We start from the raw sequence: 25,808 nt of genomic DNA, 5'->3' as shown, positions 1-25,808 counted from the left end.
AAGGAATTTTAACCTATACTCAGTAACCTATATTTCCAATATGTTAAAAACATGTTTATTAAATTATCTTGTAGCTGCATTCTTTCAATTGAATTTTCATAACAAAATTGACAGTGCACATTCTTTTCGAAAACTATTTTATCTCTATTCTAAACAATCGTTTGTTTTACATTCCTTTTTCTAATTCTCACACGTAATCTATTTCTAAACCTAAATTACGAGGTTCGAATTTCGTCTATTGCTATTTCATTTTCATTTTAACTAAATCTCTCTATTTTTATACTTACATGAAAAGGGAACAGCCCTTATCATTTAACATTACGAATGACCTCTTTAATTCTTATTTGCAAGTAGTCCCCCCACCCCCGGACCTTGATAAAGGATAACCAATTTGTAAAAAAAAAAAAAAAAAAAATTTGAATGGAAAATAATTCAATATAAGCATAAGATTCAAACATATTTACTCGTTAATTTGTTTTATCAATTAATTAAATTCATAACACTGTTCTTCAGCTTCTTCTCTTCCTTTTTGCACGTTTTGTAAGTTCTGTTGCTCTTCATTATTATGTTTGCTAACTTCACAATGTCGTCATACTTTACACTGGTTAATTTTTCACTCAACAGCGGATTTTTACACCAAAAGTTAGTGAGTATAGTCAAAGGATCAATTAAATGAAAACCACCTGGCATAGGATGTTTACTGTGCCAAGTAGAACTGACTTTTTGAGTACAGGGATGTTTTACTTGATTCCCAAAGAGTTCAAGGGTTTCTCAAGATCATCTGGAATTGAGCCAAACGCACCTATGATGATTGGCACGATGCTAGTTTTCTTGTTCCACAACCTAGCAATCTCCACCCTGAGTTTCTATAGTTTCTCATTCTTCTTGCCGGCTAAGTTGATGTTACTTGGACATGCCACATCAATAATTTGGCATTCATGGGTCTTTTAATTCCAACTACAATATCCGGTTTCCTGTGAGTTATCTCTCGGTCACACCAAACTATGAAAAAGAAAAAAAAATACTACTAATATACTATCACAAGAACAACATCCCATTACATACACTAGCAATAATATTCACATTACATACACTAGCAATAATATTCCCATTACATACACTAGCAATAATATTCACATTACATACACTAGCAATAATATTCACATTACATACACTAGCAATAATATTCACCCCTTCCACCAGGTGCATTTAGTATTTAGAATGAAAGTGTTGAATTTATTAATGAACAACTAGTTGTGACAATTTCTTGTTGATATATGCTACCCCCCCCCTCCATCAAGAAGTTCCGACAGAAGTCAGTCATAACTGATGGTGGCCTTCCTTTTGTAGGGCTGAAGTATGGTTCTGAGTCCTAAGAGATCTATCCTCGCAGGCCTTGCCTTCCCTGTTTAGGGAGGTATTAGTTTATTGATCCTGGGGGATCTTGACTGAGAAATGTTGACAGAGCTGCCCAGGAATTTTCTGTAGGGGTAAAATGCATTGCCTCTACTGCGTTGACTCATCAAACCCCACTTTCCGATTTTGTGTTACATCTTCGTGTGGTGGAAAGGAGGTCAATAAACCGAACAGATACTCCCCCCCCATCCAAATAGGTGGTTAGAGTTAGTTTAGTTCTTGGCCTTTTGGTCAAGATCAAAGTGTAGTATCTGTTCTTCAGATGCTTGCACTTCCATTTCTTGTTCTCTTTCAGTGAAGGAGCAGTCCTTCACGACTGAGACAATTTTTTATTTTTGTACCTTTTCTCCACGTTAAAAAACGACCCTGGTGTCTAACTCTGTCCCGTGGGGAGGCATTGTAAATAGGTACAGGGTGCTATCAGATGCTATACTACAACCTCTGAACTGTGTATTGAATGATTATACATTGAGATAACTGAATTCAGCATTAAAAAACGGTATAATAGTACAATTAATAGAAGTTATAATATAATTTGGCTTCAGACAGATACCAAATCTCTATGAGTAATAGATTATTATTATTATTATAGTGAAAATAACCAAGATAAGACTAGCAGTCTGAATAATCGATTTAATAATCCTATCTAATCCAGTAATCCATGCAAACATATGATTAAAATCTGCCTAAAAAATTGCAACTAGGCTGTGGAGTCTTTATTCACTTGCCTTTCCACGATGGCAAAGTTGGGCACAAAATCAGTTTTTAATGTAGCGGAATATTCCAGCTCTGTAACAAGCAGCACTTTAGATTAGAAAAAAAAAATTGCTTCAATTGAAAAAGATTTTTTTTCTTTTACTGACCGAGTACAGCAAAAATGAAGTGTAGTATCAGAACAGTTACTACACTTTGCACATAATCAATGGGCCAAAGTTGCTAATCGAAATTCTCAACTCTTACTACTGAAATTTTAAAAGGTTCAGCTCTGGCTCTGAATATAATATATCTTCTTCCAACTACAAGGTACCCCACAACAGTCCATGAAATTTAGCATAATTAATTTACATGTAATTGTTGAAAATAAAAAAACTGTGGTTGTTAATAAAAGCAGTGTCGTAACGAAATAATAACGCAAATGTTTTAGTGAATATATTTTTGTTAAACTTTAAAGCTAGTCCCATTAACAGTTATTGATTTTAAAGATTATTTGGCATGATCCCTGGCTTTGGTAGAGGCTGTCTTTGTGTATAGCCAAGAACCACATCAACATTTAATATATATTTGGTATAAAAGTTATGTTATAGCAAAGGTAGAAATTGAAGGATATATATGGAACATGTATGATAAAACGAAATAAATAAAATGAAATGTTAAAATAATAGAAGGGTCACCATGTAGCAAGTGCTACTTAAAACATAAATAGAATTTTGTTAAAGAGAAAAACGAAATTTTATAACAAAACATTTTTATAAAAGTTATTTTCATGACGTTTCTGAATTTTTGAGATGAGAATTGGTTATTTGCATTATTTAGATTCATCGGACTACTGTTCTCATCTTGAGTGTGAGTTTCACAATGTTTCGGTTGATGTAGCCTCCGACCTTCCTCAGGTGTATCTTGTAGAACTTGGATAGAATTTCGTGCGGAACCCTTTATTTACTTTATGAGAATAGCATGCTCTTGTTTCATCAGCCATGACTTAATAGAGGTCCTAAGTAATTTACAAATGTATTTTTCGGTCGCCCACACTGAGGATTGAACCGCCAAACTTCAAGAGAATAAAACAAAAGTTGAGGCAAAATCAATACTTTATTATGAAAGTAAAAAAATAATATTTTTATTGATACGAGATGGTATGGGTGAGAGTACATAAAGGGAGGAAACTGTTAAGGAAATAAAATTGAAGGAAGGGGGGGGGAGTATTTTTACACAATCTTTGTTCCTCATTAATATATTGGGCAATTGTAAAATAACTCCTTATCAAGTGATTGTGTTATAAGGAATAATCATGATAAAGTGTATAGCATGTTGTTTTTAGTTTTTAATAGTTTACTTCGAATTCAATTAGTGTCAGTGTGATACTATTGGCATCCTCCCTCCAAGTGTTAGGAAGTAAAAAAAGAGTAAAAACTATAACAAAAAAGAAAATAAGTTGATCAGTAAAACAAAGGGTTTAGAAAGTAAAGTTAGTAGAAAGACAATGGGTAAGAAATTGTTCATCTAGGCACGCAAAGGAAAAATAGAAATAGCATTGTTAATCAAGGTGTGGCAGTAACTATGACAAAGGATTGGACATAGAGGCTGATATATTTAGAGTTAATTTATTGACAGTTTTAAGAATAGCAGTGAATCTTGCGTCAGGTAACGACATGTAGGAACAGTTTATGAACAGTCGAGTTTGCAACAATTGAGAACGGTTTTCAGTTTTGGGCAGTTGACGACAAGTTGTAACCGGGAACAGATGAGATGAATTGATCAACCAACTGGTGAACATGATAGATCGACAGGTGACTAAGATGTGGAAGTTAGAACTTCGAGGGTCGTTTCTCATTATATTTTCATTATGCGCACACCCAGAGTCCAACTGATATTTAGAGAAAGTGTTGGAGTCTTTATTTCTCTTGTATTTATTTTTATATTTGTGAACTCGTGCTCACCTCCTTGGCAGTTGCCAATGTGAGAGACGACGGCGCACGCAGAATAAAAGATGAAAGAAATCCATGGAAACGGCATTTCAGGCTGGCGAGGGAGCATGGGGTCACACATCAATATTTGCCACAAGCTTCTTAAACTGCCTGGGAAATGCTAAATGATTTCACATGGGGAGGGCAATATTGTAACTCACTTGCATTTTATCCTTTAATCTTCTCATTTTAGAATATTTCTAACAAAGGGGGAAAATTGCTGTTTTCTGAATTGCTGTTTTGGTCAAGTGATTTGTAGAGATTTTAAAAATCCTCTCATTGTATTCATCATGATTCAACTACCAATCTATCCATCTCATTAATCTTTATCCTCAAGTGTCTTTTTAGCCTTGATAAGTAGTGTCTCATTAGTAAAAAGCAAATTACTTTAAAACCAGTGGATCCGGTTTCTCAAGCTTGAGAAAGTATTGGTGTATGATGGCGTCCATACCGAATCCTATATCATACATCAACTATTTGAAGATATAAACACTTGAAGCATAAAAACGTTTTCAAAAAATTACTGGATCTGCATTAAATAATCCTCCCTCCCTCAACAAAAAATGTTTAAATATGCCATTTAACAAAAACAATGAACCTACGCTATACATTTTCTTATCAGTTTATGTAGTTAATTTGGTGTTGCAACTAGCTTTATGCATATACACTTCTAAACAGTATGTTCACTATATTTAAAAAAAAAAAACCCTTCTTTCTCTGTTTCAACCAGAGCAACTGGCTGCTCAGCAGACAGCCATTACTTTACAAATATCAGACATTTATTTCACATTGTCCATACTGTGATATTTTATTAACAAAATCTCATTTCATGGCTCAGCTGTTGAAAGTTTTATTTATTTTTCTGCCTTGTGTCTATTTACACATGAAACATTTAAGACCCGTTCATGTAGTAGCGTCTCTTGTTTGCAGACATTTGTTGCGGGGCCGGTCGTCTGGGGACAATCGACCCAACAACTAACAAGGTAGACAGCAAAAACCAGCAAAAAGGCAAAAAAGAATGACAGACACAAGTTGTTTGGTTAAAGACGAGGGTTCGTCTTTTATGTTTTTAAAGGAAGTGAAAAATCGTATGATCTGGATGCTGGTTGTCCAGAAGGTTGCACGTCACCGGAGGCTAAGGTCTGGAAGTCTGGAACAGGTACTCTAGACGTAGCGTGGTTAAGGGTTGCTCGTGGGGTTTGGAACGATTGGCTGGATGTTAGGGCAGTCTGGAACAGATGGTGGACACTGAGAATGAGGTGTTCAGTGTTAAGGAATGGATGACACTGACAACGTAGGATCAGAGTTAAAGAACGAACGAAACTGAGAGCGTGAGGTCAGTGTTAAGGAACGGACAGTTGGTAGGGAGCCAGGTGCAGGCGAGGTTGCAGACCGAAGGAGCAAGGTGCATGCGAGGTTGCAGGTCGGAGGAGCATGTGAGGTTGCAGGTCGGAGGAGCAAGGTGCAAGCGAGGTATCAGGTCAGAGGAACGAAGTGCAGGTGAGGGTGCAGGCTGGAGGAGCAAGGTGCAAGCAAGGTTGCTGGTCGGAGGTGCAGGTGAGGTTGCCGGAAAGCTGCAGGAGGAGCTGGAAGGCACCAAGAGCTGGAAGGCTGCAGGAGTGAGCTGGAGCGAGCTGGAGGCACCAAGGGCTGGAAAGGCTGCGAGAATGAGCAGGAAGCTGCTGGAGTGAGCTGGAAGCGCTGGAGACGCTGCTGGTGGGTCTTAGGAGGCAAGCAGTAGTGAATTGCATTAGTAGAAAAACTTATTAGCCCTGATAAGGGCTGGTTGTTTAGCCCTGACAAGGGCTGTTTAAACTGCTGCTGAGACGGCTGGTGTCACTGGGAATCCTTCAGCTGGTGGAGTCGGTCAACATGACTGGTAGCATCAGTCGTTGCTTCAGGAGCCTCCTCCCACTCCCCGGCTGGGTCTGGCGCCAGGCCAAAACTGGCCTGACTGGGCCAGAACAGGCTTTATTTATTTGGGAGGAGTGATATTAGTGGTGTTGCTCCCAAACGACAAACAACTCTAATTAATTCTAGAACGCAATTTATGCAATCAAAAGTTGTTGATTCCATTTAAATTAATTTCGTCTAAAAAGTAAAAAGTCAATTGCCTGAATTATTGGCTTTTTGTTTGATATATTTGAATTCTGATGTGCGTAGCGAAGTTGATGATGAAAGCAAAGGTGAATGTATTCACTGAACCCGGATATTTTGATAGGTTTAGTTCACGTTAGCCTATCGCATCCTTTGTTTAAGTGAAGGTGAAGAGAACAGCGGGGGGGAGGGCGAAGAAAGAAAGAAAAATGTAGGCGGTGATTTGAAACCGTGACACATTTGCCTTTTTTTCACACACTTTTTACCATTTCTTTTGTTTTGCTCATGTTTATTTGAAAAAAAAAATCTTTTTTTCTTTTTTATTTTATTTTATTTTTTTACATCATTAACAAATATTGGATTCAGAATAGCAACAAATGATAAGTTTCTATTGTTTGAAATTCCATACAGATTCTTGAGTTTGATATAAAAATTTTACAAAATTTTGGTCGATCTAAGCTCCAACTTTCTACAGGTGCATCCTGTGGAACTCTGAGAATGTATATAGTAATCAGTAGTGATAAGTAGTTTGACTACACATCTAAAACAAGAATAAATTTAAGGCTCCTAAAATTCATACTAAAATTATTCGCAACAACTTGGGCTTCAATGGATATAAATACTAAATGACAATCTTCTGAAGGTTCAAGGTTCAATCCTCAGTACAGGTGATACTAAGAATACAATTGTGAATTACTTAAGACTTCTGCCCGATTATGACTGACAGAATGAGAGCACTCTATGTATCTAAATAAAGAATTTTGAGACAGATCCACGAATTTGACTTCAGCATTTCTGAATTTGATAGGATGAACCTTAAGGTCAGAGGTTACATTGGTTGAAATGTGGTAAGAACAACATCCAAACCGGAAACAATCTTTACTTTGAATTATACAAATAATACAAATTATGAACCTTCATCTCTAAACTTCTGAACATTGTTTATATCCATAAATGATGAAAGTACATCTCAAAAGTACACTTATGATAATAATTGAGCACAAAACAATTTTTTTGTTTATAATTATTTTGACATTCACATTTTCAAATGTGTACATAACATATACATAATACTCATGTTTCATATTTAAATATATGTTGATGTCAATCATATTCAACCAAATACTATTTGTCAACAGTTGTACATGTAGGAGTTCCAGTGTATAATTCTGTTAAAGCAAAACTGCTTTTAAAAAAGTATGATGATATTGTATGATATCACATGAAGTTGAGTGCTGGGCTCCCACCCACTTCACATTTGCCCATCTTCAGTATAATTACAGGGCAATGAGCAGATGGATATGTAATGTCTGATCACACCTGGCTTATCCACTCAGATGAGACCTGGCTTATCATTTCTGAGTTCCTGTTTATAAGACTGAATATACCAAAGCTTGATGAACTCTTGACGATCAATCGACTACATTGGTTTTACATCATTGGAAGGAGTGACTAATTATGTGCACGTCACCAATTAATTGTCTTACTCCAAATGCATGTGCCATGGTTCTTTTTCTTCATCTTATTCAGATTTTAGTATTGTTGAGCAACAAGCACAAAGTACATATCACATGAATCTTGGGTAAGAAAATGCAGAGACATTGAGGTGGAAGACCGGAGTTTAATGATCCTCCAAAAAACTTAGATGCAAATCAACAAAAAAAATCTCAGTGCAATTTGAACGGAGTCAATCTTTAAAAATGCCAAACGTAGAAACCGATATTACAGACCGTCAGAAAACATCAGACCGCTGCCGAAAAGAAATAAAATGATAAAATTAATGATGATGATGAAGTTTGTCAGTTTTGTTTGACACTTTTCTTTTTAAGCTTCATTGTTGTAAAAAACAGAAAAAAAAGTTTTCTTTTTGCTGTGGTAACTAAAGTTTTTCATTCATGCATTGGATGTATTGAGAGAGAGAGAGAGAGAGAGAGAGAGACACACACACACACACACACACACACACACACACACACACACACACACACACAGACTGATAGAGTGACTGACTGACTCTTTCCAATAAATGCTGTCCATCATTATGTTTCAATCCCCAAGACAGAACATCTTTTTTTGTTATCCTCTTCAATTCCAAAGAATAGATCAAAGATTTTTCTATCAACACGTTTGTAAAGCAGACTTTGGAATGGCACAAAACGGATAAAGGCAGGGCAGGGGAGGGGAGGGCATACAGTGCCAATTCTTCTGCTACTTTGGCAAATATGTTTGAAGTGCTAATTTTGTCTGAAAGTAGAATCAAAAGGAAAATGGCTCATAAGAATACTTTAAGATCTTCTTTGTCCGATTCTATCTTTCATGTTTTGTAAAGCTAAAAGCAGATCGGGACGAATGTATGCACAAAGCAATCGCTAGATACCTCTGAATGACAAGCTTGCTAGGGGTGAGAAGGGAGATGAGGTTCTCAAAAAGGATGATTTCAGCAGCGCTTTGGAGGCTTTCTTAGTTTTATTTTGTTGTTCTTTTCCTTAAAATAGTGTACAAAAAATTAATATAGAATCGCTTTTAACACAACATTAATAAAGATAACGAATAAAACATGTCTAGTCCCTTTGCAATCACTGCTATTTGAATAATATAAACAACTGTGGATTTGGGGTTATTTTAAACAAATATTTTTACATATTTGCCCCTAAAATTATTTTATTTACCATCCAATGGTAGAGATGAGGCATTTTCAATACCAGTCTTAAAATTTGAACTTGATCTATCATTGCCAGATTACAATGAACTTCTATTTCGAAAATTAACTTCAGTAATTTTACATGAACTGATGTGGCAACATGATTATATAACGATCATTTAAACAACCATAAATCCTAACTTTTGGTGAAATTTAAGCAAAACGTTAATGAAGGAAATTTATAATATTTGGAAAAAAAAAACCGTTGTGTGCAGTTTAACCTTCTGGAGTATAAACCAGAGTTAGTATTTACTTTCCTGCCACTGTGGGAAGACGTAACAGAAAGACGAAAGGTGGATATTGGAAAGTAAGCACACAAGATATAGTGCATGCTGGCCCACATAAAAAAACAGAGGCAATTCCTGGTAAGGATGCCTCAGGCGATTATTGCTTGTATTATTTTGATTAATCGGACAATTATTCTCATCTTGGGTGTTATTAGCACAATGTTTCGGTCGCTGCACCCTGCAACCTTCTTCAAGTGTTGAATACATGTTTCCTTTTCTCTACTAATGAAAAGAGAATTCAACGAAAAACAACGAAAATGCACGTGGGTATCGATCCTCTGTTTCGTAAAAGATTTCTTTTTCACTAATATTAACAATTAGTATAGATATCCCGAAATATTGAGTCATAGGAAAACCCTAAAAAAATATCTTAGTGACTTCTGATGATTGAACTTTCTTTATGATCTACAAACCCACCCTCAAACCCATGGTTCGAATTCTTGCAATGCAGTGCTAACCCCTCTTTTCCTTAGAAGAGGAAAAGGAAACATGTATTCAACACCTAAAAAAGGTCACAGGGTACAGCAATCGTAATGTTGTGCTAATATGATAGATCAAGTTCAAATTTTAAGACTGGTATTTAAAATGCCTCATCTCTACCATTGGATGGTAAATAAAATAATTTGGGGGGCAAATATGTAAAATAAATTTCAAAAATTAAAAAAAATGGTTTAATATTTATGGAGCAATTCTGGTTTCTGATTGGTTGGTAGCAGAACGTGAATTAATTTGATTTGTCAGTTCCTAGCAGCATCGTTTATAAATAGAATCTCGCGACTGTGCAGGATCATACCCTATTATAGGGCAAAAATATTGCAACAGAATCTTTCACTCAAACTCGTGAATCTGCATTAAATTTCAAATGGGGGTAGCATGTTCTCACTCTATCAGCCATGAATGGGTAGAAATCCCAAGTAATTCACAATTGTATTTGGAGTGTTGTCTGTGCTGAGAATTGAGCCTTCAACCTCAAGAAGAGTAACTTACAACTGAATTATACTAATCCATTATGCGATGGAAGATATAAGATCTGACTCGGACTCTAGAATTCCAAAAGACTCTGACTTCTTATTTGAAAGCCTTCCTATATTTAGACTGTGTGTTGATTCTTCAGAAAGTAAACAAATCTAACTCTAACTTCTAGAATTCTTAGGAGTCTTGCTTCAATTCTTTCCAAAATCTCTGACTCCATCACTGATTCTGCAACCTTGACGTGAACTTTTTTTAATCTAAGGAGTGATTTTCTATTTTCTTTCATCTTTTTAAATGTTTTGAAATATGGTAGGTGTTCTTTATCTTTTAGATAATCAAGTTTATTTCTTTAAAATCTTCTACAACATCAAATGTGCATAGGGAAGAGTCTGAATCATATCCTTGTCTATTGTTTTTTATTGATATATTTATATATGATATTGTAAATTTATTTCATTTTCTTTTCAAACATTTCAAGTATGTCCATTAAAAAGACAATTCTAGAAAAAGACAGAAATAAATAAACATTTTTTTTCTTCCCATTTCAGAAACCCCAACTTGTATGCGGGGATGAGAAATTGTTAAAGTTTATTACAAAACATTGTCCAATTCTGAATGAAAAATTTTGGCCCACATTTTGGTGTTTTGAGTCCCGGGCACAGACAATAGTGAGAACTATTTTAAAATCATCGCCAAACATTCCATACCAAAGGTAAGCATCATTTACCTCTTCTTCTCCCCCACCCCCTAACACTTTTCTTTAACTCCCTCCTTCTCACATTTCTACCCCCTTTCCCCTATTCTCTCACATATCTACCCCTTCACCCTCACATTTCTACCTTTTCTCCCTTGCACTTCTACCCCATTACTCTCTCTCTCCCTCTACACGCTTCCCGTCACAATTCTACTCTCTCTCTCTCTCTCTCTCGGTCATGCTTCTACCTCCCCCTTCGCACTTCTTTCCCACTTTCCTTCTACCCCTTTCTTACTGACACTTCTATTCCCTCAACCTCCCACCCCCATATTTTTCTTTGATATTTAATGTCACGTTTATCGTTTGAAACCTTAATTTTGTGAAGTTGTTTTATTTTTAATCTATTTTTAGTGAAATTTTGCAGACTCGTGATGGTGGACGTATCCAAATAGATTGGCTTGAAAATGAAAATACTATTCACCCACATCCAGAAAAACGTCCCACTATTGTTTTATTACCAGGATTAACTGGTAAGTACAGCATGTCTCTTTTGCTTAGGAACCTTTGAGTTGAACCTTTGACAATTCTTAGATCTAATTTAGACTGAAGAAGGTCAAAAGTTACATTAACCAAAATGTTGTGAAAATAACAACCAAGATGAGAATAGTAGTTTTAATAATATAAAATTACCAATGGAAACAGTTAAAACATTTTGAAACCAAATTTGTTTCTTTTATCCAAAAGATACTCTTGTCATTATTATCACATTCGGTTGGACATCCATTTTACATACTGGCATGAGTTGGAGAGCTTTAAAAATTGACTTCTAAACTAACCTGTGTCTGGCCAGATCTTTATTTATCCCTCTTTCTCTCAAATCCATTCTTATCATTTCCTCCCATGTTTTCCTTGACCTTCCTCTATGAACTGCTCCTGCTACCTTAACTGTTCTATATCTATTAACCCAAGAACTTTCATCATTCTTTTAACATGAACATACCATCAAAGTCACTTGTTCTACACGCATATCTCTATACTATCCAGATTTAATATCACTCTGTGCTCATCAAAACTAGACCTGTATTTAAGACTAACCTTATACATCCATCATATGCTCTCCATGCAACACATGTCTTCAACTCTTATTGGTCAGGTTTGAGTGTTGAGGACCTGCATTACATGGAGAGAAATGATATGAGGGTTATATGATGAAGATGTAATTTGAGTCTTAAATCTGGATAATTTATATCCAATAATGCTTAAATATGGATAAAAATGGAGGGGTGTACATTTTTCAGCAAAAGGAATCAACAAATTGAAATATGGCCTAGATAAGATTTGCTTTAATGATGCAAGAAAACAAACAACTCTCATAGATAATCAACCAGTTGCTGAATCATTAATGTTGATTAAAAGAGGAACATCACATTAATTAGCCAATGCAATATCATTCTAGTAGTCATTATTAAAACAACACCCTGTTGTTTAATTCTGTCATAATATAAGTTAAAACAAACTGAGATAAAAAACAAAAAAAACAACAAAAAACTTAGTCAATATAATTTCTCTGTGTGATTTACATACTTGTAGCAATCTTTTTTGACTTTAAGGATTCTAATTATTTGGGTCATAACCAGAGCTATGTAGTCAACGTTAGTGAAAATTCATTGCTTGCTTTAGGATTCAAAGTTTGGTAACATTGTTCACTCTGATTTCTGCAAAGTAAACTGATACATGGTTTATTTAATTTGAACCAAAAATTAAAAAAAATGATCGTTGGTGATTAAAGAGACAAGAGTTTGATCACTAAAGTTTGTATTTGAATAGTTTGTTATTGAAGGAATTTGTGATTAACTATTTTAAATTGGAACTTTAGCTAGTTACATTGACGGTTTCAACACAGGAGCTAATAACACAAGCAACAAACATGAATTAAATATCTATCAGAAGCGAGAGTTTCAACTATTGTTGAGTTGGCAGACAAAATATTGTTAAAGAGCTCAAAATGTCTCTCTCTCTCTCTCTTTCTCCCCCCCCTCACCTCTCTCTTCCTCCTTTCTCTCTTTTTATCACATCATTTAATTTCTCTCACCACTTCTCATCATTCATTCTTTGTTATTCAACCTTCCTCTCACCATCTAAAACATGAAGTATGTTACAACAGATAACAAGATAAACAACATCCTCAGCGTTTTAAAAATATATTGATACGACGAGTTATATTGGAGATAATTAAAATCTCAATTTATCACCTAATTAAATACAATAGGATTAAAACTCGAGGATTCTAGACATAAGTTTTTGTAGCCTTATATCTTGATTTTAATCTCAGCAAGGGGAGATAAATATTGTACAAAACTGTTCTATTTGCTAATTAATTGTACACAAGCTTTTATATATTTTCTTTCATGTTGGTTACTAACCATTTTTCTTGAAAATTAATTCAAAGTGTCTGTATTTATGAGTATGAAGAATTTCAGTATACATTATGATGTCATAGTAAACCCTTTCTCCTGCTCTTCCGTTTTCTCTTCTCACATCATAATATACCTTCTCTCTCTTTCATACTCTCTTTCTCTGTTCCTCTCTCTCGTTCTTTCCACTCTTTCCTCCTTCTCATTTTCTTTTTTCCGTCACTTCCTTTCTCCTTCTTTCTCTTCCCCTTTTTCTCTTTTTTAGTATTCACATCATTCAATTTCTCTCACTACTTCCCTCATCATTTGTCTTATTAATAATTGTCCTTCCTCCCACCATCCAAAGCATTCATATACAAATGAAGTGCGCACTGTGACAAGGTCATAAACAGTTTTAGTGGCATAATAATGGATAGAACTGACGAGTAGCTATTGTATCGTTATCGTCAAACTGTTCTAATAATAAATTAGCAATAAATTAAAAACAGAAAGTGGACCTTTTGGTTTACTTTTAGCAGCCTTGTAACTCTGTGTTTTCCTTATTTTGTCCTTTTAATCCTCATGAAAAATCTTCCTGTCAAAGGGGAAAGAATTGCTGCTTGTGGGGTTAGAATCTATTTTTCCAATACTTATTGTCGGGTAGATTTTGCACTTGAAGTAGTATGTTTTTGTTTCTTTTTTTTAGCTCCTTGCATTAAGTGGCTTTATGACTTGTCTGAGGTGAGTTCAATAAAAAAAATATCTTTCTTTTCTGTGTATTTAATTATCAGGAGATTTGCTTAGATGTTTCAAGGTAGTAGTTAGTTATTTCTTCTTTTCCTGGCTATTTCACACTGTTTTAATACGAGTGAACCGTAACTTCAGAAACATGATTTGCAAGATTTTTGTTTACTATTTCAAGTAATTCTTCACATCTTTGCACAGGTTTCTTGATAGGCTCGTAGACTGATGGTTGAGATTTGAACTTTTGAAGCAACCTCTCACACTACCTCCAGGTCTTTGATAGCTTCCTTATCATTTTTAGTAAAGCAAAGTTTATATCTACTACTGTGTGGCTTTTCAAAGCATTTAAGAACGGCTTAGTTAATAGATGTGTGAAAGAGGTCAATGGATTCCTTTTTTATAAAAAATATTTTAAGTAATGTGGAGGCAAGACACGCACATACACACAAGAATATAAAATTCTTGGCTGTAGATAGCTTCCAAAACTTTCAATCTTATTAGAATTAAAGAATTTTAAGGCTAAAAATGATTTTTTATTCAATTGTTTAAATGCTTCCAAATTTCTTTCAAATTTTGAATGGGTCACAAAGTAATTCATTCATCTTTTTAAAAACTATTAACAAAAGATTTAAATGGTATGCAGAGAAATGGAAATGCATTCATATTGATTTAATTTTGTATTAAATTATTTTATTTAATGATTACTATCGGTTTAAAAATTATTTTCTGGGACTTTCAGTGTAATAAACCTTTTTCAAAGAAGTTTGTTGGCTTTTTAATTTTTTTTTCCATCTTCATTTTTTTGGTGGTAATCATTCTGAGGAGTCATTAATTTATGAAGAGATAAAAAGAAAATGTCTGGTCTTATTAATGGTTGTTGAAAGTGAAGTTATATGCATAGTTTGGTGCAAGTTTTGAAGAGGCATTTGATCACATCTTTGAAAACATTTTGTAAAATTTTAGGAAATAATAAATTAATAATAAATAAAAAAAATGATGTGTAAATCATGTAGAGGAGAGAAAAACCCACAAACACGTGAGAATATAGAAATGATAAAATTCTACAAACATGATGTCATGCAATTCATACGGGTAATCAAAATCGTGCATAGTGACAGCAGCAGTAGCAACTAATGGCTACACCCCAAAAAAGGAAAATTTAGCACAAAGTTCTGAAAATGGCATTTAAAATAATTAACAGACAAATTGTACATGATATTCAGTGACTACTTATCCAGTCTACTGGCTGTACGTGCTAGAAAACTAAATTATTTTTATATTAGCTGCAAGCAACTCATTACCATATGATCAAACTTGTTCAAGTATGGATGCCAGCTATGCAAGTCTTTGGGAAAATGGAAAAGCCAACACACTGGGGAGGGAGGGGTGGGGAACAAGAGAGAATAACATGTTCGTCTTTTGACAACAATCAAAGCATAGTATCTGTTATGGTACTACATTTTATCTGTTCAGAAAAGACTAAGTGCAGCCAGAGAACAGATTACTACACTTTGCTCTTAATTAAATTCTTACTGGAAAAACATTATGAAGTAAGTGTTATATTCTATTTTAATATTATTCATTCTAATTTTTAATATAACTCCTCATATCCAGATTTTTTATCAGCACTCCATATTGAGATTCTGGGTTAAAGTCAGATGTGAAATTTTTTAAATTTTAATTAAAAAAAAAAACAACTTTTGTTCATCCAAAAAAGCTATCAGAGTAGAAAATGATTTTCCATCTAAGAACTTCCACAGTAAAGGGGGATAATCTGGTAGGTTAAAGCTTTTTGTCAGTTTAGGAAGTACAATTACATTAAGTTCAACAGACACAGCACATGGAAGTATTATTTACCATTACCATATACCCATATGCAGTACAAGTTATAGCCATGTATAAAATAAATGTAAAAAAGAAAAAAAAATGTAGAACACGTTCTCATAAAACAAATATAAACACTAAGCAATAACCAGTTTTACAATCCAAGGTGAAATAAACAGAGACAAATGGGCAATAACTTTAGCTCACATAAGCCACTCGCATTTAAATGATGCCAATTTGTTCAAGAATCTCATTGTATCCATTGCAGTTACCAACTGATAATGAAATCAGTTCTTTCAAACCGTTGCATCCTTACGGTAATAAAAATTTCCAAAATCATAAGTGTTTAGAAAATATACAATTTCAGCATAAAAGAGTAAGCTAAATATAGCTATCATAATACCAGGCAAACTCGTCTGGAGGTACAAAACTGAACATAGCAACAATATTACCTGGATACGTTATCTGGTCATCAGACCATGAGGAACTTGTTTACTTAATAAATGTGAAGAAAAATGTTAGATAAAATCCAATGAAGTGTAGAGATGAATGAAAAAAATCAATCAATTTAACTCCTGTTATTGTGAGATTCTTAGTATTTTGTCTTGATCGTCCAAAGATTTCTCCAGAAATAAAGATGCCATTTGTAAATTCTTACCAAAAATAATATATGATTAATGAAAAACAAGATAACTTTAGTAGAATATGTTATACTGATTTAAATTATGAACTGTTCCATTTATCTTTCTATTAATATAAAGCTAGTATAGGCACGTGCATATGCTTGTTGCAGAGGAGAGTGAAAGGTGATAAAACCAATCGACCGTATAACTAAGAATATTAGACACAGAGGCAAAAAGTGAACGGCAATAGCAAAAGAAAAAATGACAAAAAGTTGAAGTTCGTTTAAAGACAATGAATCACCTTTTATTTTCCCCCCAAAATAAGTGCAAACGGCAAATTTGAAAAAGCCTGGAGATTGTGGTCAGTTCAAGTAAATCAGGATCAGCCTAACGTCAGTAGGCAACTGGAGGAAGTACCCAGACAACAATGGGTGCTGGATCAAGGTTGCTGAACATCTGTAGGCACAGGTATGGGTTTTTGGATGTTGACAGACTCTGGAGTGGGTAGCCTGATGTCGACTGGCACTGGAAGGGGTAGTTTGATGACTACAGACACTGAAACGCTGCTGAGAGCTGGAGGAAGTGCTGGAAAGGCTGCAGGAAGCTGCAGCAGGTGCTGGAAGGCTGCAGGACGAGCTGAGGGTTGCTGGAAAGGCTGCAAGAAGCTGTGGCAGGTGCTGGAAACCGTAGGAGTGGGCTGAAGTCTGCTGGTTGAAGAAGGGTAATCTCAGGGTGTAGACAGGCAATAGTGGTTTGCATAGGAGTAGTTTGTGGTTCAGATAAGTTGTGGAAAAGATAGCCCTGAAAAGGGTTGTTTGAACTGCTGCTGCTGATGATGAGACCCTTCGGCTGCTGGGCTTTTCAACTTGACTGGAGAGCCAAGTTAGCAAATTTTTGCAGCAGAAGTGCTGTGTTCATGACAGGGGGTCGGTACCACAAATGTCACTCTCAGTAAGAAAACAAATGAATGGCATTAATTCCCCACCAAATCAATCACAATAAAGAATTTCAAATGTAAATTGATTGTGTTTATGTTCAATTTATGTTTATGTTCAATTCAGCTTGGCATCAAAGTCTCTTCCTTTGCTTTATGGAAAACAGGTTGAATTTTTTTCTTTTCTATTCGAAATGAGTTGTTTATTGCCAGGCAGTGTATATGAAATTGTTTACAAAAAAAAAAAAGAAAAAATGGCCAGCATAGTAAAAATACACATCGCGACTTAAGCGCACTGTAACATGTTTATATATTTGTGTGTAAAGGATTCACTCTTAAACTAATTACATGACCAGTATGAAGTTTGAAATAAACCAACTAGGCATAAAGGCAGGTATATTTCCTTGAATTTAGTTTTATGCAATTTTTGTGAAATGTAAAATATTAGACATCAGTTAATTATCTCCACATTTCGGTATCTTAGAAACATTTAGAAATATTTCGGTATCTTAGAAACACTTGATATATAAGGAATACCGATATGGTTTCTATTCAGTAAAAATAGTCGCTAAGGGGTCAAAATTAAAAAAAAGCAGGAGTAAAACTGTTACTTCTCCACATGTGCAAATATACATTTTTCTGTTCAAATCCAGTTCAATTTTGAACGTTTTCTAATCCATGTCGATAGCTTAAATGGTAATGACTAAGGCTTGAGTGCTAAAGTTTTCATTTATATTCTAGTTGATAGCACACAAGTCATTTTTTAAAAACTTTTGAAATCAGTACTATATATTAGGTATAATATAATATTCAATAGAAAATTGGCTCTAATAATGAATATTTAATCTGCATAAATTAAACTATCATTTTAAGCATATTTTATGACTGAACAATGCCAGGGGAGATAAACTACTATATATTGGGTACAATGTCAGCTGAGTCTTAGACTTCCACTGGTACCATGGTCGGGTCATCGGCGACTAAACCGGCTCCCCCGCCCGGGGTAACCTGGGTGAAAAGGGTGTGGGGACACCTAGCAGAACCAAAAACAAGACCTATCAAAGGTCGGATGAGCTTCTTATGAGTCAATGGCCATCTCCTGCAGCCAGAGTCGGTACCAACGTATCGACCTTGTCTTTCCTTGGGTTCTACCAGCTCTGGGCAAGTTCCACTCGTGCCGCTTGAGCAACGCACAAGTTTCTTTGCCCAGGCTCTCGCAACGGTGGAAGATAATTACGAGTTAAGTCTGGTCAAATTGACGTTGCGACCAGGCGCTTCGGATCCTCTGCAACAGTGGGAGGGGCTATTTAGCCCCAGTGAGTGGCTACCGCCTGCCTCAAACCAGGCAGCCCCTGGTCAGTAAGGTGCTACCCGTCACGTCCGCCACTTCGATGGGGTGGTCAGGCAATCACAGACATAAATCATTCACCTATTACAAATCACAAGTCAAAGACTACTCTCTGACTCGGAAGTTGGAACATTCTTACACTGTGCCTGGGTTTCACGCATGACCTGGATCTCAACCTTCGTGCACAAGGTCTGCCTCATAAGACCGCATTACTTGACCGTGAACTTGCCAAGCTGTCTGTTGACATTGTCACTCTACAGGAGACCTGATTGGCTGGAACTGGCTCCATCTCGGAAAAAAACTACACTTTCTTCTGAACTGGCAAAGCAGAAGAGGAACATCGCATCCATGGAGTAGGTTTTGCAGTGACAAACAAATTGCTTGGAGAACATGTAGTCGACACTCCGGTCAGCATTTCAGAGAGAATTATGACACTGAAGATCAATTGCACCGATACACCAGTATGCCTCATTAGCCAACACTGCCTAGCGTAGATCATGTGAAGGATGAATTCTACGATTGTCTCAACGAAATACTGAGCAGGATCGCAGCCAGTGATCACCTCCTAGTACTCGGAGACTTCAACGCCAGAGTCTGTGCAAACCATAGTGCCTGGCCTGACATCATTGGTCACTTCGGTACTGGTAAAATAAATGAAAATGGTCAAAGAACTCTGGAGCTCTGTAGTCAACAGGGACTTTGTATTGCAAACACCTTGTTCAAACAGAAAATGTGTCATCGTGTCTCTTGGAGATACCCTCGTTCCAAACATTGGCACCAATTGGATCTTGCATTGTGTAGAAAAAGACATCGGTTTTGTCAAACAAGTAAGAAGCTACCACTCTGCTGATGGTGATACCGACCACACACGTGCTGACACAACTCGATCTCCCGGACAATTAAATTTTTTTTTTGCAATAAAATTTCTCTGATTTAGTTTTGATCTAATCTGACTTTTAGGTACTGCCTTTATTGTTTTAATATTTGATAATAAAAAAGCAGAAAGGACAATTTATTATATATATATTTTTTTCTGGTGGAATTTTTGGACCTCGTTTTTACAGTATATAATCACATCTCACCTTTTAAATATAAAAAAAAAAATGATGGTGACATGAATTATTTATTGACTTGAGAGAATCTATGAATAATCGAATAATTATATATAATAGGTTGGTGCAAAAATAATGTTTTTCTTTTATTAGATATATATATGTCAAAAAAGTACATTATTTTTGAACTAACCGAATATTTTCCAATGTTTTAGGGTTTTTGAAAATTATTTCATTACTAGCAGTTCAGCCCGGCTTTGCTTGGGCCCTATATACTGTTCATAACTTTATGTGCACATATATATATATATATATATTAAAAAGTTTGATCAATGTCCAAGTAACCTACATCTAAAATTTCAAGTATTTAGACCCAAGATTGGCGGAGGAGGTTGGTAGAGTTTCCAAAGGGCAAATTGATAAACTTTGACCCCTTGGCAGCCAAATTTCTGGCCGAAATTGATTAAAAAGATTTTCCCAAATCGCAATACCCTTATATCAAATCTCGAGTCTGTAGACTGAAAATTGACAGAGTAATTTGGTAGAGAAATGTACACACACAGACAATTTCACTTTTATAGATATATAGATAATGTGTCTACAACCAGCTGTAAAGACAGCAAAATGAGAAATGTTAAAACAGATTAAACATACACAATACATTTGTTCCCCTATAACAGAATGCACAACCTATACCTTTAAAAGGAAAAAAAAATGTTTGAAGCACAAAGCAAAGATTTACATTTTGCTGTGGTGTCCTTTTTGTTACTTGCATGCTCCACTTCCTTCACTTTTTAGCTAGGAATAAAGTGTAGTATCTGTTCTGATACTACACTTCACTGTTTGTCTTCGGTTGATAAAGAAGAAATACTTCTAGACTGAGGCAATTTTAATTTTTTGTCCCAATCAAAAGTGACTTTTTGGAGAGTTAGATTTTCCCACATAAAAACAGATCTTGTGTCCAACTCCTAGAGGGGCGAGTAGATTGTAACTTACCCTTGCCTGATTTAATTGATGGGATGTCCAAATAGTTAATGAGGATGAAATTCACTCTTAATTCTTGACCACATGGTGGCATGAAAGTTTTCAACAAAATCTTGTTCTCACCATGAGATTTGAAGTCTGATTCTCGTTTTTACAAGATGAGGAACTTTTGTGAGGAAACCAGTTTCCCTCTAGACGAAATAACACATACCATAAAAACATTAATAATTTTTTGTTAATTAAACTATACCATACCTTTATTTATTTTTTTTTAATTCAAAACATTTTTTTAATAATGAAAAATAATGGTACTTGTTCCGAATAATAACGAAAATCGAAAAATTGAATTTCAACTAAAAGCAATATTATCTACTTAATTGTCATGTCGAAATTATTGCATAAAACATTTACTTCCACGATCAATGACCTGCCATTACTACAGTTACCTCAGCTGATTTCATTCAGTTACCTCCCCTGCTATCATAAGAACTATTTTCTTTATTATTTTAGTAAAACTTTCAATTTTATTCAAAAGCAATTTTTCTTAATAATTAATTTTCTACTTTATCATTTTTTGTATTTTTGGGATATGTTACTAATTTCGACATGACAATTAAGTAGATAACATTACTTTTAGCTGAAATTCAAAATTTTGATTTTCGTTATTCTGAACAAGCAACAAAATAATTATTAATGATTGAAACAAAACACTTTGTGCTTATTTACTGTAATATTTTAACTATTGCAAATAAAACGATTTAAACAATTCGATTAACTATTGAGGTGAGATTTTTAAAATTCTCCTGTTGACATTTTGTTTTTAATTTCTTTCAGCATTTTTTTTATTCCTTGTCTTCTCTCTCTCTCTAAAAAAAAAAGAAACAAAAATTTCAGGAAAAATGTTTTAATGTCTCACGTTGCCAGTTTGAAGTGACTGTTAAAATCTGCCCCATTTTTTTTTTTATTTTTTTATTTTTTAATATTCTTTCCTTCGCAACCGACCTGAAAAGGTCAAATGAATTATTCAATCTGCAACTGCAAAAATCTGTAAATGTTAACAGCTTTTTTTTTTCATCCCATCAACAACTTTTTAAAGTGAATTTTGTTTCAAAATTTTCTGACCAAATAAGAAAAATGTGCGTAGGATGATTTCTTTATTTTATTTACAAAAAAGTTTAATGTTCACAATTCATGTTTACTTTTATAATGAAAGTGAACGTATGTTGTCTGGCTTGTTTCATGTATGCAAATGTAAAATGCTGTGAGCAAAGAACAGGAGGCTTAATATTAATAATAATTGATAATAAGAAAAGAAAACAAAAGAATAATCACTTATGCAAATTTAAACTTCATGAACAAAGAAACTAATAAAAAAGAAAAGAATAATTGCATATGTACCTGTAATTCTTATGAGCAAAGTAGAGGCTTAATATCATAATCTAATAAAAAGAAATTAAAGAATGATCACCTATGCAAATTAAAATTTATGGGCACAAAAAAGAAAGACTTAATCTCAATAATATCTGATAACAATGAAAAAGAAAGAAAAGAATTTCTTTCACTTTTGATATAGACAGAAATATTACATTATTATAATTACATAATTGCGAATTATTGTATAATTGTGAATTACTTAGGACCTCTATCCAGTCATGGATGACAGAACGAGAGCATGCTATTCTTGGGAATTAAATAAAGGGTTCCATTCAAAATTTGGTACATATTCTCAAATTCGACAAGATACACCTGAAGAAAATCAAGGGTTACATCGACTGAAACATTGTGAAAATTAACACTCAAGATGAGAACAGTAGTTTGTAGAATTCGAATATAACAAAAACTGTTCTGTTTTGGGAATTAATTTTACCCGTCGTAAGATGAGTATTCTTCTAGTTTATATATATAATTAACCTACTTCCCCACTAATATAAACAATGGCTCTCGTCTTCAGGAGGCCTCAAGTTTTGACAAGCTTCTGGGCTTGACCATTACTCCTGATCTTAAATGGAACACGTATATCAAATCTGTTGCCAAGGCCGCTGGAAAAATGGTGGGATCTTTCTATCGATCCAGTAGATATCTCACTGCTGATGCTATTCTCTACCTATATAAGAGCCAGGTACGTCCAAGGATGGAATACTGTTGCCACATCTGGGCAGGAGCTGCTAGAAAGGACTTGTCCTGCCTTGATAGAGTTCAAAATAGACTTCGTAGCCTCGTAGGAGATGTCCTTTTCTCCTCCTTGCAACCTCTATCTCACAGAAGAGATTTTGCGAGTTTGTCTCTGATGTATCGTTATTTTCATGGAAAGTGTTCAACTGAGCTTCAATCTATGGTCCCCCCTCGCCAAACTTTCACAAGAAACACTCGTCTAGCTGTAAACACTATCAATAATTTCCCCCACTCTTTATCTGTGCCTAAACCTAAACGTAGATTCCATGAACAAAGCTTCTTTCTTAGAACTGCACGCCTGTGGAATTGTCTTCCGTTTTCCTGCTTTCCGGCTGACTACAATATGGTTGTGTTCAAGTCTAAAGTAAATAAGTTCTTGATGAGCCGTTCCATATAAGTTATTAAATTTACCAAATTTTTATTACTAATGATTACTATATTGACCAATTTCTACTGTACACTCTTTAACCCTTATCCTTGAGTGGCCTCTGGGCCTTGATAATGTGGTGACGCCTTTGTAAAAAAAAAAAAAAAAAAAAAAAGTCATCTAGTAAATGACACGTGACTCTTAGAGTTACAGATTATCTAGATAAAACGTCATAAAGAGCTTTCTCTCTGTCTGGTTTGATTGATGACATCATTTTGTGACATTATCTACTGTGCACAGTTATCTCTATCTCTGTTTTAATGGACTGTCATATGATTATTATGAGGTCATACAGTATGCACAGGGGCAAGATGACATAAGAAGATCCACAGTTTCAGTTTTATATACATACTAGCAGGGATGCCTGACATTTCTTCTGAATGAGGATTTCTGGTGCTCCTGCTTCGAGCTCTGTTCCCTTATATTACTGATTTTTTTTCTCTTTTTTAATTCAATTTTTATAATTTTCAATCCTAATTAATTCAGGGGAAATAACTTGAAAACTGTTCATAAAACAAAACGATGAACAAAAGGACATTTTATTTATTACTCTGCAGTCAATAATTTGATTTTTCTTGACCTCAAGTGAATGAATAAAGCAGTAATCTTTTTATCATAACCTGAATGAGTCCTTATTAAATCAGAATGTCTATAGTTTGTATGTGTATCTTTGGTAGTTTTTGAATTTTAGCCGAACTGGCAGACAGAAAAGACAATTTTTCTTTTCATAACTGTTGGAAATAAGCAAGAGATGCTGTAGTTACATAGTATCTATAGATTAGAGCCGACATTGTGGAGCTTAGGTATTGGGGGAGAAGGGCAATAATTCTTTTCAACTAATGTGGCCATTTGTAATCCTCTCCTCTCTCTGTTGACATATGATAGAATAATTTCTGTTTGTATAAATAGTCAAATTCCATTTCAATGAAGAAACTTTTGGCAATTGGAAACCTTAGATCTGTTTACAAGAGACTAACAAGCAGAGGCAGATATCACAGAGTTGGAACCACCTCTCCCCACAACTTCATCTCCTCCTTCCTTAGTGATCCTCAATTACTATTACTCATTCAACAAATCTTTTTCATGGAGAGAGCAAAGGAACAGAAATCAATTTCTTATCAAGATTTCTTGTGTAGGAGATTTATTTTTTTAAGAATTCATTCTTATTTGTGTCTACTACTGAAAGAAATGTTATTTGTGTGATAATAATGTTAATTCAGTTCTTTTTTTGTATTGTTTGGATTAATCCGACTACAAACATTTCCGCTAATGAAGCCTCCAATCTTCTTCAGGTGCAACTTTCCAAGTTTAGAAATCTTTATATCGAATCCTGATACCTAGACAGAATTATTCAAGGATGTCTAAAATAGTCTAGCATCATTTTGTTTGTTAATTACTCTGACTCAAAATGAAGCTGTGAATAATATGAGCTAAAGCATAAGTTCACACTTTGCAAAACAACCAAATCAGAGCCTTACTAGTGGAGTTTCAGTTAATGGATAAACTTCATTCCAATCATGACTTATATGAATTTACGTAAGTAAATCTGACAAATTATGAGTCTAAATCTGGCGCGATGAGAAAAAATGGAAAGAGAAGACCAAAAAACTCACATGAGCATCTCAGCGTTCTGCTCAATTGTTATTAGGTTTTTTTCAAGATTGTCAAGAAAGGAAGCCGAAAAAGTAAGAAAGAGGAGACTTGTAATTTTGGGGATGTGTCAGAAGAAATACAGGATGTGTAAAAAAAATGTACCATATACTCGCACTTCAATTGATGATAAAATGAGTGAAATGAAATAACTTTGAATACAGAAGACAAATGTCGAAATTGATGACCAGTATTGTCAATTATTATTATTGATAACAGTTAAAGTGCGAGTACATTTTTTAAGATACTCTGTCACTATATAGAAACTTGAGGATAACAAAATTGAAATATTGTTGTATAAAAAGACAAATCCCGGTAATTAGAGAAACAAAGTAATTAGGGTTGAATATAATTATTATTAAAGGAGAATGCTGGAATCGAACTCAATTATTATAAGTTAAAATGAATACATATTGTCATTGAGATACGATTCCAGGAATGCAGTGGAATTATTCATTGTAGTTAGAAATAATTATAAAACAAAGTTAGGTCGGAGCAGAAATAATGAACTATCATATTAAGTAATGTCTTTTGTGTCACCAGGATACGTGTTGGAAGCATATGCAATATCCACATGCAAAACATGCACATGTTTGACCATGTTTTGACGTCACAAAGAAATATAGATTCAATATATACAGTTAAGTTAGGGTTCGAAAACAGTTGGCAGTTGAGAGAGGATGACAGTGAGCGAGTCAGAGTTCAGTTGGAGAGAGTTAGCTTAAGCCCCTTTGGAAGTGAAGGGGAGGAAGTCGAGAAATGCAGCAATTTAACACGGCATCGGATTCTCGTCATCATCTGAAAAT

General features: G+C 34.7%; 1 protein-coding gene and 1 pseudogene across 1 annotated transcript in view; both read left to right on the top strand.

Moving 5' to 3' along the window:
- Window positions 1-25,808, top strand: part of LOC145296033 (phospholipase ABHD3-like) — a 147,502-nt gene that overhangs the window by 76,970 nt on the left and 44,724 nt on the right. Inside the window, exons 2-3 of the mRNA XM_080142076.1 lie at window positions 10,706-10,869; window positions 11,263-11,381. Of these exons, the coding sequence (XP_079998202.1) occupies window positions 10,706-10,869; window positions 11,263-11,381 (283 nt within the window). The remainder of the gene's footprint in view (window positions 1-10,705; window positions 10,870-11,262; window positions 11,382-25,808) is intronic.
- Window positions 1,628-1,762, top strand: LOC145296513 (U2 spliceosomal RNA; annotated as a pseudogene).

Source organism: Euprymna scolopes, chromosome 16, assembly GCF_053919585.1.
Source record: "Euprymna scolopes isolate OS-2025 chromosome 16, ASM5391958v1, whole genome shotgun sequence".
Lineage (NCBI taxonomy): Eukaryota > Metazoa > Mollusca > Cephalopoda > Sepiida > Sepiolidae > Euprymna > Euprymna scolopes.
The sequence above is the reverse complement of the archived record's forward strand: the minus strand, read 5'-3'. Positions and strand labels throughout refer to the sequence as shown.